This window comes from Octopus bimaculoides, chromosome 17 (genome assembly GCF_001194135.2).
Source record: "Octopus bimaculoides isolate UCB-OBI-ISO-001 chromosome 17, ASM119413v2, whole genome shotgun sequence".
NCBI classification, from domain to species: domain Eukaryota; kingdom Metazoa; phylum Mollusca; class Cephalopoda; order Octopoda; family Octopodidae; genus Octopus; species Octopus bimaculoides.
The window spans coordinates 20281442-20295407 of record NC_068997.1 but is presented as its reverse complement, the minus strand read 5'-3'; the positions used below and the strand labels follow the sequence as shown (position 1 = coordinate 20295407).

Here is a 13966-nt window from a genome sequence, read left to right as displayed (position 1 = left end):
AGAGAGAGAGAGAGAGAGAGAGAGAGAGAGAGAGAGAGAGAGAGAGAGAGAATGTACTGTCTATAACAGCATGGGAGGCAGACATTAAGTGGTGATGATATATATGTATGCATACATTTGTGTGTGTGTATGTATATAGTCATGTATACACACACACACACACATATAAATTCACCTTACCCTAATTGAATTATTATAAATGACTTGAGAGGATTTGTTTTGCCATGATTTTGATTTTTCCCTTAATATATATGTAGGTGACTCTGTGTGTGTGTGTGTGTGTGTGTGTGTGTATACATACATTTGTGTGTGTGTGAGAGAGAGAGAGAGAGAGAGAGACTGAAAAGAAACCTTAGCTTATCACTCAAAATATTACTTGACAAAACTGATGATAAGAAATCTTAAAACGGTCTAAGATATGTCTGGGCATGTTTATTCATGGAGGTTTTAAAAAGAGGTAAAAGACGCTTTTAAATCCTTTTTGTGTTTTTTGCTTGTTTCTGATGATAATTCTGAAAGAAGGGAAAGTATTTGATAGATAAGTAGATCTGATGTCAATGTATGTGTGCTCAGGAAAATAGGCTACATAGGCATGGCTGTGTAGTTACAGAAGTTTGCTGTCTAGCACTTTTATTCTTCTGTTCAGTGCCATTGTGCTGCATTTGGGGCAAGTATCTTCTATTATAAGTTTGGGCTGACCAAAGCCTTCTGAGTGGATTTGCTTGATAAAGGCTAAAAGAAGTTCATTGTATATATTTGACTATCTGTCTGTCTTTCTCTTTCTTGTGTATAATGTGTGGTTGTGTGGTAAGAAGCTTGCTTCCTAACTACAAGGTTCTGGGTTCAGTTCCACTGAGTGGCACCTTGGGCAAGTGTCTTCTACCATAGCCTCAGATGGACCAAAGCCTTGTAAGTGGATTTGGTAGACGGAAACTGAAAGAAGTTCCCTCCCATAATTAGATATGTGTGTATGTGTATATATATATTCTTTTATTCTTTTCAATCATTTGACTGTGACCATGCTGGAGCACCACCTTTAGATGGACGAATTGACCCCAGGACTTATTCTTTGTAAACCTAGTACTTATTCTATCGGTCTCTTTTACCAAACCTCTAAGTTACAGGGACATAAACACACAAACATCGGGTGTCAATCGATGGTGGTCTATGGACTTGCTGTGGTATCACAAGATAAAAACTGCAGCAACTGGCTGATCAACAGAGTGTATATATTAAGTATCATATATAAATAGATGACAATTTGAGAAAAGAAAAGATAAGGTCTGCTTTGATCAGGGTGGGCTTGGTGGGGGGGGGGATAAACCACAAGAACAGCAACACAAAGAATGATAACTATAACATCATTCATAAACCTTAACAATGACACTAAGAAGCTTTGGTAGAGATACTTGGAAGACAATATGTTATGTTTCTAATTATACAGAAAATATGAACTATATTTAGACTAGATTATAGACAATTAACATGAAGACACAAGTAACATTTGCATTCCAATTAAACAATGCATGTCAACTCTAGTTACTAGAGAAGCTTCTATCCGGTGGTTGCCAGGCTTGTAAGACATAACAGCCAAATACCACACAAATTGTACCTTGCAGTCTACAAACCAAGAGAAGCTTCTCAGGAGTTACTAAACATGTTAGTAAAAGCAGCTAAGTATTCTTTAAGTCTCATACCTTACTATTTACAAACCAAAGGATGTCTCTAAGTAGTTCCTTGGATTGCCTAAAATAGTAGCTAAGTGTTTGTCAAATCATCCTTCTTTGTTTCTTTTTTTCCTTATTTTTGGCTCCTTCCCAAGTCATACAGACCCATAGGGTTGGTTTCCTGGTTTCTATGGTGTATATACTCCCAGCTGGAGTCCTCATTTTTGTGTATGTTTTTGCAGGGCTGCTATGGGCTGGACAAGACTTTTTAAAGCAATATACTACAAGCCATATGCCCCAACTTTGCCAATGATATCCACTTATATAGATTTAGTTGATTTGAGGTTATAGTAGAAAGCACTTGCCCAAGGTGTGGTGCACTGGTATTGAACCAAAAACCATATGTTCGGGTGAAGTAGACTTCTTAACCACACCACCCTACCTGTACCTATTCATAATATATTATTGGTTTAATCTGTTCACTACAAAAAAATTAAATCTAATATGATGAATGTGAAAACTAATTTCTGTGTGTCAGTGTGTCACACTTCGTCTATTGCTCATACTGGTGTGAGAGTAATAGTAGCCATAGAGATGGTGAGGGTGGTGGTGAAGACAGAGAGAGTAAACGAAAAAGAGAGGGAGAGAAAGAGAGACAAAGAAATTTAAGGAGAGTTGATGAGGTTTTTATTAAAAGTAGTAGTGTTGATGGTGGCAGTGGGAGTAATAATAAGAGAGAGAGAGAGAGAGAGAGAGAGATAAAGATGGACTAAACACTGAACCAACATCATGAACTAACATACTGAATGATGGTAATAGAGCGATAGTAATAGTATGAGCTATAGTTGTGATAGGGGCGGAAGTGGCTGTGATGGTAGCCAAAGCGGTCAGGGCTGATGGTGAGAGTAAGTGGTGTGAAAGACAGTGGTGATGGTGGTGGAGGGGAAGGCGGTGAAGTCAAAGGTATCGATGGTGGTGGCGTCAGAAGTCTGAATGGTGTGTGTATGGCAGATGTAGTGGCGATGGTGGTTGTTTATCATGCAGCTTTGCAATAAGTTCTGAGTCGACAAACCATATCATTGCTTTGATGAAAACTGTTCATTGCTTGAAAAATATTGTTCAGGTTTAATAAAATTTAATATGTACTGAATGCATGAAGTGTCATTGTTGGGCCCAAGGCCTAATGAAGAGCCCTCCACAGGAGCTAGCTTATAAGCTGCCTTATCGAGCGGCTTCATTAGCTTAAAAGCTGCTCTATCAGGCGGCTTTTAAGCTAGTAATTTCTAAATTGTCTTGATGCACTGTGCATACCAGACACATTCGAAATATAGCAATGCATACATGCATGCACACACTAAGAGCATTGAAAATAGGCTGACAAGATCTCACACCACCCGATTATAAGGATTTTTAGATAAAGAAAATCTTTCTTGAATAAATAAGCCAACTGTGACAAATAAGTTAGTCATAGAGAATAAGGTTATCAATTATAAATAAAACAGCAAAACATTTCTTAGAAATATTCATATTTCAAATACATTAGTGGTTGTTGTTGTTGTTATTGCCGTTTTCTTATGTAAGTCTATCAGTAGTTATGACGATTGTATATTTCTAAAAATTTTTTTTTTTAGCATGTAGTTATTCAATATGACCTAAATCGACATCTTGTAGTTGATGATAACAATTTTATCGACTTTTATATATTTACACTAGAGTTTAATTCAGTAGAATGCTTTTGAAATTGTGTGCAGCTTTTTTATTATGTTGATATCAATGGGGCCTTGTTTTTGTTGTTGTTCATTTTGTGGAGTGGTTGGTCTAGTCATAAAAGCCATGCCAAAACAGACACAAAAGCATGGTGCAGGCTCCTGCGTGGTCTGGTCCTGTCAAACCATCCAACCCATGCCAGCATGGAAAGAGGACATTAAGCAATGATGATGACGACGATTCCATGTCCCACAAAAAAATTAAAATTTTGGATCCCACACACACCACAATTTTCCCAGGCTCTACCAGTGGGGCATATAGCCCACATTGGGAATCACTGATCTAACATATCCTTTTCTAAGACAACAGAATGTGATTTGTGGGAGACCTGGTCGCTATATCTAGCAGGTCGTGCAACCACAGAGAGGCACTTTCACTGCTTTGTTGTTATTGTTGTTGTCCTATTTACTATCTGTAAATAAATCTCATACATTTGTATTCTTTTCTTCTTTTCTTAGTTTATTTCTTTTAGTTTTGATTCTTTTGGTATGTCCACTTTCAACAAATATTCTTTTCTACTCAGGGCACAAGGCCTGAAATTTTTTGGGAGGGTGGGGTAGTTGAATAGATTGACCCCAGTACTCAACTGGTACTTAATTTATCGACCTCGAAAGGATGAAAGGCAAAGTCGACCTCGGTCGAATTTGAACTCAGAATGTAAACTTTCAACAAATACTGAAAGAGAGAAAAGCTTTTCAAACTGTTTTCTAAAGCAAGTTACGTGTTAAGTAAATTTGGTTAAAGTCCTTGGTCACCATGGAGGACACATTTGATGTGTTTCTTTATATCACCTCACCTCATGAGTTTTGTTATTGTTATTGTTTAGAACAAGGTTAGCCATGATTTTGTAGAATTCTGATCAAAGTTAAGCAGTCATAGCCATCCTATTGTTTTTATATTCAGTGTGGATTGGGTGTCAGTGAACACAAGTTAACAGGCCATAAACGGAAGATGGTCTTGTGTAATATTAGATGGCCTGTGCCAAATTTTAATTTTCTTGTCTTTCAGACATACTGATAAGCAACATATCAGATTTCAGTCTGGTACAAGATATGAAATAGTATGCCATATCTATCACATATACTTGAAGGTCACTGGCTTCTTGTAGTCAATGATCTCCAAGTGAATGGTATTGATGGATCTCACTACCAATAAGGTTACAGGAATCTCTCTTGGAAGACACACAACCTCAACATAGCTAGGATGGCATTTCAAAGACTGACTACTCTCTTTGAGGCCAGAAAATATTCCCCTGTGACCCCACTGCTCCAGCAGTTGCTAGCACTCTTCAATGCCACACATAAGGCCTAAGTCAGTCTGGGCTTATAAGTGAGAACCACTTGCCCAAGATGCCATGCTGTGGAACTGAACCTAGAACCGTGTTGGTGGGAACCAGACTTCTTACCATGCAACTATGCTGGTACCTACACACACACACACACACATTTATTTTCTCAATCTGTTGGTCTACTTGTCTGTCTGTCTTCATTTCTTCATTCTTTGATTTGCTTTTCTATATATAAAGAGTGATACATAAATTGATCCTCAGACAGATATCAAAACATGCATTATATTATGTAAGGTTGTTCATTAGCAACAAATATAATTGGATGATAAGTTACAAATCAACTACGAGGTGGTGCTGAAAAGTTCCTGGCTTTAAGGGTACTATAAAAGGCCTGGTTTGAGGTCCAACCTTCTGAGTTCTTTAACAGAGCTTAGAAAAACTGAAGAACAATAAGTGTGTGAATCTGAGAGGGGAATATGTTAAATAAAATCATAATTAACCGATCCTCCTGTATTTTCTTTTACCCAAAGCCAGGATCCTTTCAGCACCATTTGTATAAACTATAATTGATTTTTATTTTTACCAAGAAGCGAAGGAATAAATAAATATAATATACTTAACAGATTAATTATGACTGGTTAAAATTTTAGCCAATAAGAGAAGGTAGAAAGTAAGAGATTTGTCAATAAGATGTGTAATGAGTATCTGTGCATGTGAATCTTCTCCAGCATCTCTCTATGCAACCTGGATGGATGCAAACCCTGTCATGCCACTGTTAAGAAGACCACTGGAACTTTGGCTATCATGAGACAAATACAGAAGTGATTTCTTATGGCATTCTCCGGTTCTGAGTAGAAAACTCACCTGCCTGAAGAAGGCAACAGCTCAGTATGATGACCAAGATGTAATTATGAGCTTATGTCTAGAAAAAAATTTATACTTGGAGTGGTTGGTGTTAGGAAGGGCATCCAGATGTAGAAACTCTGCCAGATCAGATTGGAGCCTGGTGCAGCCTTCTTGCTTGCCAGTCCTCAATCAAATCGTCCAACCCATGCTAGCATGGAAAGCGGACGTTAAACGATGATGATGATATTGTCAAAATGTGTGTGTGTGAATGTGCATGCATGCATGCGTGTGTGTTTGTGTGTGTGTGTGTGTGTGTGTGTGTGCACGCACATAAGTATCTGATGATGACCCATGCTTCAGCAATTCTTTAAATGTAACCATTCTGAGTGAGATGTAGTTTATGAAGCTGTAGGTCAACCATCATCTATTAGCTTTGCACTTTCAAAGATGTATGGAATAAAATATCCTTAACTTGAAAAAGAGTTAAGAGTTAGTGGCAGAAAGGGCATCTAGCTGTAAAACCTCAAAAATATATTCACCTAACTCATGCTAAATTGGGAAAATGGATGTGAAAATGAATGAAATGAAATGAAACGAATAAATATGTCCACATATCAAAGTGTGTCTCTCTTAGTATAATGTATGGAAACTTATTAAGGACATGCTTTGTGGCATAATATTTGTCTGTTATGTGAGTGTTGGTATGTGTTTGTTAGTTCGTGTATGCTGGTTTTAAGCAGCAGTTACAGGTAACAGAATCTGTTGAAAGAAACCATGAGTAGACAAGATATTTTATGCTGTAATGAACCACACTGCAATTTAATATGCATCAAACGTCATGCATATCCTTCATTGAGATTCATTACTATCACAAGCTAGATGTCTCTAGGTGTATGTCACATGATCATTTGTTGATTAGATTTATATAATGCATTTTGTTGAATATTTTACTTGGAATATCACATTTAAATAGTGCAGTTTACATGAGATGGTATTTGTGACAATGGCATTAGGTAAAAACCAAGTCTATTACATTATTTCCATTTTCTGATGGAATCGGTTAACATCTTTTATAATGCTACAGCAACATCACAAATTCTCATTATATCATCTGTTGTGAAAAAAATTGTATTAGAGAAGGGGATAAAGTATCTGAAAGTTCTTGAGTTCAAACCACACTGTAAGTACTTTGTTGAGATTTTGTTCACTCAACTGACAGAAACAATTACAAGTATCTCCAGTAAATATAACATGTAAGAGAGAGACTAGTAACCCACCCTGGAGTATTGTAGTCACCTTGCTTATTATTACAGCTAATTAGATGAGGTTAAACTCCAGTTCTTTTTGAGGCCAATTACAACTCGGTCATTAGATGTTTTCTCCACATTATTGATGGATATTAACTATTATAATAATCAAGAACATAATCAGAGACATTCTATGTTAGATTTAATTTATCATTCTAGAGAGACTAGACTATTCTAGTATGTTTGAACAATTTTCTATATTTGTTATCATCTCTTTATACATTGTCAACATCTCCCTGTATTTTCTCATCATCTTTCTAAATTTTTCTTATCATTTCTCTGTATTTTGCCATAATTTCTCCATATTTTGTCATCGTCTCCCTATATTTGTCATCATCTTCCTATATTTGTCATCATTCCCCTATATTTGTCACTATAGTTGTCATTGTTTCTCTATTTTGTCATTGTCTCTCTCTTCTGTCATTATCTCTCTATATTTTGTCATCTCTGCATTCAGTAATAAATTCATTGCATTTTATCATCATCTCCCTATATTTTGTCATAATCTCTCACTGTAATTTTAACCATCAGTTAATGCCACTTCAGTTTTCTTCTGATCTTAGCTGGCAGGTTGTTATTGTTTAATCCAAGAGAAGATCAGAAGAAACTTGGGTTGATTCAAATGTTTTACATATTTTAACTTCTGAAGGCAATTCCACCACAGTCTATAATGAAAAAAAAAATGTTCGTTTATAGTAAATGGTATAAATACATCGTTATTAGCCCAGCTAATAATGATGTATTTACTGATGGTTAAAATTACAATGCGAGATTATGACGAAATATCTATGGACCCCTACATGCCTTTCTGGCTTGTTATGTTCTTCTCAGAAGAGTATACTAAAGGGAGATAATCCTGAGTTGATTAGAAAGCTGTAACTTTATAATGAATCAATCAACACTAATGACTGATTTGTGTTCATAGACTGTCCAGTCTAAACAAATACATAAATAGTAACGTGAAGCAATGATGAGAAATAAACAAACTTTACATTCTCTTCTACTGAAGAAGAAAGGCATAATGACTAGAAATGCATCTACGGAGTCCAAGAGAGGGTGCCTCTGAGATGATAATGATAATGGTATATTTACGCCTTTACATTAAGTGTATGTGGAGGTGCAATGGCCCAGTGGTTAGAGCAGTGGACTCGCGGTCATAGGATCGCGGTTTCGATTTCCAGACCGGGCGTTGTGAGTGTTTATTGAGCGAAAACACCTAAAGCTCCATGAGGCTCCAGCAGGGGATGGTGGCGAACCCACTCTTACTTCCTGTTTTCGTTGTGCCTGTAATTCAAAGGGTCAGCCTTGTCACACTGTGCCACGCTGAATATCCCTGAGAACTACATTAAGGGTACACGTGTGTGTGGAGTGCTCAGCCACTTGCACGTTAATTTCACGACCAGGCTGTTCCGTTGATCAGATCAACTGGACCCCTTGACGTCGTAAGCGACGGAGTGCCAACAACATTAAGTGTGAATTTTTTTCCTCCATGGCAAACACCCGTGAAGTTACCTTTAGAAGTTAAAATATGCCACCAACATATTTGAACTCATCTAAAACTTGTTTCTTGTCTTTGCTTCCCATTACTGCTTACATAAAACTGTTTATGTTTATTGTGGAACATAATACTTTTACGGTTTATGACTTAAAATATGCACTCTTATTTTTATATAATATCGTCTAATCTAAGGTCAGTCTTGATCTAAAGTATTTCATGCATGACTATCCAGCTTTTATTCACTTATAATAATCCCCGAAAGGATAAAAGGCAAAGTCGACCTCAGTGAAATTTGAACCCAGAACGTAAAGACAGATGAAATACTGCTAAGCATTTTGCCCGGCATGCTAATGTTTCTGCCAGCTTGCAGCCTTTGTTCACTTATAATAATATCATCGTCATCATTACTGTTGTTGCTATTGTCATCATCATCTTCTTACGTCTACTGTTCCATGATCACATGACTAAAACAGATTTTCTAAGGTTACGGTTATGGTTTTAGGGTCAGTTTACTTACATGTAGTACATTTATATATATTCTGTACATCAAACCCCAAGAGTTCTATCTGTTTATTTGCATCATTCTACTAAACGTTCTCTAAATAGAGATCCTCTCAAGCTTATCTATTAATTCTTTATACTTTTTTATACCATCCACATACACTTACATTCATATACACTGGTATGAATGCAAGCCTCATAATGAACATTTTTTCCAGTTTATTGTTTTTCGAAGCTATATATTTTACTATGTAGCATCTAAACATTTTCCCTTTTTCCTTTTCTTTTTTCAGAAAACAACTCAATGTGTTGCCAATGGCTCTGATTTCATGAGTCTCACACGTAAAGATTCTTATCCTGGAATGCGTAATGGAATTACAAGTTTAATCAAAAATATGGAGCCAGATGACCAAGATGTGAATATATTTTTATTAATGTATTTTTAGTGCTTTTGTTTATCAGCACTTTTAAATATATATGCATGTAATAAATCATTGCTTCTGTAGATACATATGGAACGACGCACTCCATCTATTACAATGACAAGGGTTCCAGTTGATCCTATCAAAATGGAACAGCTTGCTCATTAAATTAATGTGCAAGTGGCTGAGCACTCCACAGACACGTGTACCCTCAATGTAGTTCTTAAGAAGATTCAGCATGAAAACAATGTGACAAGCCTGGCCCTTTGAAATACAAGTAATACTAATTTTTGCCAGCTAAGTGGACTGGTGCAACATGAAATAAAGTGTCTTGCTCAAGGACACAACACATCACTAGAACTGAACTCACAACCTTACGATCATGAGCCAAATACCATCACCACATGCCTTCACAAGAACTATACACATTTGCATTCATTGATATGAATGTACACTTACATTTATACAGAAGTAGATGGGAAAAACAGAGTTAGAAGATTACACACCTAAATGCACATACACAGTACAGACATACAATAATGTTTCAATATAGGAGTTAATTTGTTCCCGGAGACTGCTTGTATAGCAAAAATTTGTAAAGCAAAACAATAATTTCCCACAATAGCAATGTTATACATCGTAATACGTTCCCAGAAAAATATTTTACCAATAAAATTTATAATGCTAGTAAATAAATGGCATTAAAATAACTGTAGAATGTAAAGAATATTTTAAGTAAAGCAAAAAGAATGTCAAGATCATTTATAATAAAAAATATTATTATAATAGTCATTTTCTGAATCACTTTCACTCACACTAGACTCTTGCACACCATTGTTATAGATGTGATCGCCAACTCACAAGTACTCCTAGATGGACTTGTAGATTTCCTTTTAAAAAACAAGTCTAAAATTGCTTAGAAAAATTTTTTTTTTTTTTTTTTTTTGCTCTTTATAAATTTCTGGGTAACATGCAGAAGCATTTGTTATGGTAGGAGAAACTTTTGCACTTCATTCAAAATTTGGTTCTTGTGCTTGAAAAATAAGTTCATAAACCTGGGATTTCATGAAGCAGGTCCTCATAAAGTGAGGTATTACTGTACCTCAATTTATGTTGGTTATTGGTTCCAAGACATACAATTTGACTCAAGCATCTTCTATGATAGTCTTGGTCTGACCAAAGACTTTTGAGTGGATTTGGTTAACAGAAACTGAAAGATGCCTGTTATATATATATATATATGTATATATAAATGCATGACAAGCAGGTTTACTTTGGGGAGATGGTACAAGGATGATTCTTAGCTAAGCCAAATTCAATGAAGAATTTAGGAAGAACAAAGAGAGAGAAATTAGGGAGTTAAATTGGCTTACAGAAGTAGCTGTCAGTAGATAATATCCATTTAAAGTATTCATGGCAGATGAGAAATTAAACAACCAAGAAACTAGAAAAAAGAACAAGAAATTATCTTAGCAGTGTGTGTGTATGTATGTATGTGTGGTACCTGGCCTTACCAGTTCCAGTCAAGCTGTCCAACCTATACCAGCATGGGAAAGTTGACATTAAATGATGATGATGATATATATATATGTATATGTATGCATGTATGTATTTATAGGTGTGAGTGTTTATGCTTGTGAGTGTGTGTGTGTATACACACACACACACACACACACACACACACACACACACACACACACACTCACAAGCATAAACTTTAACAAGAGATTACACCGGGAATGTTTAACAGAACAGTGTTTTACTGGCTCTTAATTTATTGGCTCCAATCTGATTTGGCAGAGTTTCTACAGCTGGATGCCCTTCCTAAGGCCAACCACTCAGAGAGTGTAGTGGGTGCTTTTACATGCCACCTGCACAGGAGCCAGTCCAGCGGCACTGGCAACAACCTCGCTCAAATGTTTTCTAACGTGCCACTGGCACAAGTGCCAGTAAGGCAACGCTGATATGATAGTAATGATTTTTTTTTAAATAAAGGTTTCAAAACTAATTTTTAGATAATTTTCTTTTTTTTTTCTCTTCCAGGACTTCCAAAAAGACATGAAGCGATTTGAAGAACTTTATAGTCGCTATTCACAAGAAACAGACCTATCACTGAACTGGAGCAAAATAAATCCACCACCAACAGAAAATGTAAGCTGCACTCTTATACACTCACCCTCCTTCATTTGTACAACTAATATCAATACCAAAAGTTCACAATGAACTCTGATTTTTTTGTCTTTGTTATTTTGCTTTTGCTTCCAGATGGAAACATATCGTGATAGTGAAGAGATACAATTAGAGGAGGCCAGAGAAATCCTAAACAAGCTTGTTGTAGTAAAACTCAATGGTGGTCTTGGAACAAGCATGGGTTGTAAAGGCCCTAAAAGTGCTATCTCAGTTCGGAGTGACAACACTTTTCTTGATCTCACGGTGCAACAAATTGAGGTAAGGGCAAAGGTTTCATATTCATCGTCATTCTTTACCAGTTGAAGAAGACATTTGAACACTTCTAATGAACCCATTCCAGAACTGTTGTGAACCAGTTTTGATTGCTAAAGGCATATCATCAATATCTATACTTCACCCATCACCACCCACACACACCTAATCTGTACCTGCCAAACCTTTCCAGCAGCTAATCGTCAATTTCTTTATTGCCCACAAGGAGCTAAACATAGAGGGGACAAACAAAGGGGTTAAGTCGATTACATCAATCCCAGTGCGTAACTGGTACTTAATTTATCGACCCCGAAAGGATGAAAGGCAAAGTTGACCTCTACAGAATTTGAACTCAGACCGTAACAGCAGACGAAATACCGCTAAGCATTTCGCCCGTTGTGCTAACGTTTCTGCCAGCTCACCTCCAATCTTCATAACAGCAGCTAATCTTCATAACACCCATCCCTCTCTCATCATTTTGACTATGGCACTATTTCTAAGCTGCTTTAACCCTTTTAGTATTTGATCCAGCCATATCTGGCCAAAATATTCTACCTGTTTTATGTTCTAACAATGGACAGAAGTCTTTTGCCATTTGCAGTTTTCTTTTGTACAGATTCAGTTGCCAGATTCATCATTTGTTCTGTTTGTTGTTGTTATTAATAGTCATTTTTTAGACTGTTTTTTACTTGTTTTTTTTCAGCACCTAAATAAAACATACGACACTGATGTACCCCTGGTTCTTATGAATTCCTTCAATACTGATGAAGACACACAGAAGATAATCGGCAAATATAACCAGGTTAAAGTGAAAATTTTCACATTTAATCAAAGTAGGTGAGTCACAGCTTCTTTATCATGTTTTAAGCATGACAATAAAAGTAGACACTCACACACATGCACATAGTTTTATCTGCTTTGAGCTTCACGACTTCCCAAAAATTATTTTATGTTCACTCGAAGTTTTAAATTTTTATGATGGAAAGAAGAATAAGGCAGGCAGTAGGGCCTTATGAGGAACTTCACAAGCTCTGGTAGTTTGGGTATGTCATCCTCTCGTCAAGAATGGCCAAAACAATCCTTCGGGGTACAGTCAAAGGTGGTAGAAACAGAGGCAGACAGAGATAGAGGTGGGAAAACAAGATCTGTGAGTGGACAGGCCTAAAGATGAGAGATGCATTGCAAGAGGCAGAAGACTGAGATAGGTGTAGGGATCTGGTCGCAGCATTATCAGGGATGCCCCAATGGTCAGCCAGACTGTGGGATATGTGATGTAATGTTATGATGTCAACAGCATACAGTTGTCACTAGTATAAATGAAGTTTCTAAAATGAATAGTGCAATTCAAAGGACTGCATTTGTTCAATGGTAGGATGCCTGTCATGTTCACAGAAGAAGTGGGTTCAAGTCCCATGTGTAGCTTTCAGCTTCTTCTATCCAAAAAGTTTTTTTTAACCTAATATTTACATGATATTCATGTATAGATTTCTCTGCTTTGAGTTCCACTGTTTGAAAAAGAATTATATTAAATTCTTTCAAAGTTCCTTAATTCTTAAGATGTCAATCATATAATAATGATAATATAATAATGAAATTATTGTGTATAGTGATCAAAGGTGCATGTACAGTACATGGAATTGTGTACAAAAGTCAGGAGAATGAACAGTGTATGAGTCATGATGTACATGTGTGCATATGTATGGAGTGGGTGCATATCAGGTGTAGTGCTGGAAAATTTCAGGAAGCATGGGTGTTTTAAAGGATGCAATGTCTCGGCAACTAACAATTGATGCAGGTAGTTTGTTCCATGCTTCAGCAACTGTGAATTTGAAAAAAATGTTTCTGAAAGTCATGGGAGCTGTGCTGTTTTCTGACTTTGTAGATATGCCCACGTGTGTTAGAAACATGGAGCTCAGAAAGATGCTCAAGGTGGTTGTTGGTGTGATGGTTAATAATTTTGTGGTTGTTTACCAAATCAGTTGCCAGACGTTGGAGTTTCAATGTATCTATACCCAGGAAAGCAAGGCATTCAGATTATATTAGATTCCTGGTGGAGGGTATTCGTTTGGTTGCATGTCTCTGAACAGTTTCCAGGAGGTCAATGTCCTGAGCAAGATAGGGATTCCAGACTGGTAATGCAAATTCCAAGTGTGGATGCACCATAGCCATATACAGTCTTAAATAGTTATATATATATATATATATATATATATAAAATATATATTTTT

At 36.5% G+C, this 13966-nt stretch overlaps 1 protein-coding gene across 2 annotated transcripts in view; it reads left to right on the top strand.

Moving 5' to 3' along the window:
- LOC106883902 (UTP--glucose-1-phosphate uridylyltransferase) overlaps window positions 1-13966 on the top strand; it is a 54621-nt gene that overhangs the window by 22077 nt on the left and 18578 nt on the right. The window contains exons 1-5 of one of the 2 annotated variants that reach the window (XM_052973835.1): window positions 6450-6581; window positions 9168-9290; window positions 11340-11447; window positions 11562-11744; window positions 12442-12575. In XM_052973835.1, the coding sequence (XP_052829795.1) occupies window positions 9204-9290; window positions 11340-11447; window positions 11562-11744; window positions 12442-12575 (512 nt within the window). In that variant the 5' untranslated portion in view covers window positions 6450-6581; window positions 9168-9203. Of the gene's footprint in view, window positions 1-6449; window positions 6582-9167; window positions 9291-11339; window positions 11448-11561; window positions 11745-12441; window positions 12576-13966 lie in introns of those variants that run through there. The other variant, XM_052973834.1, reaches the window with a different exon arrangement.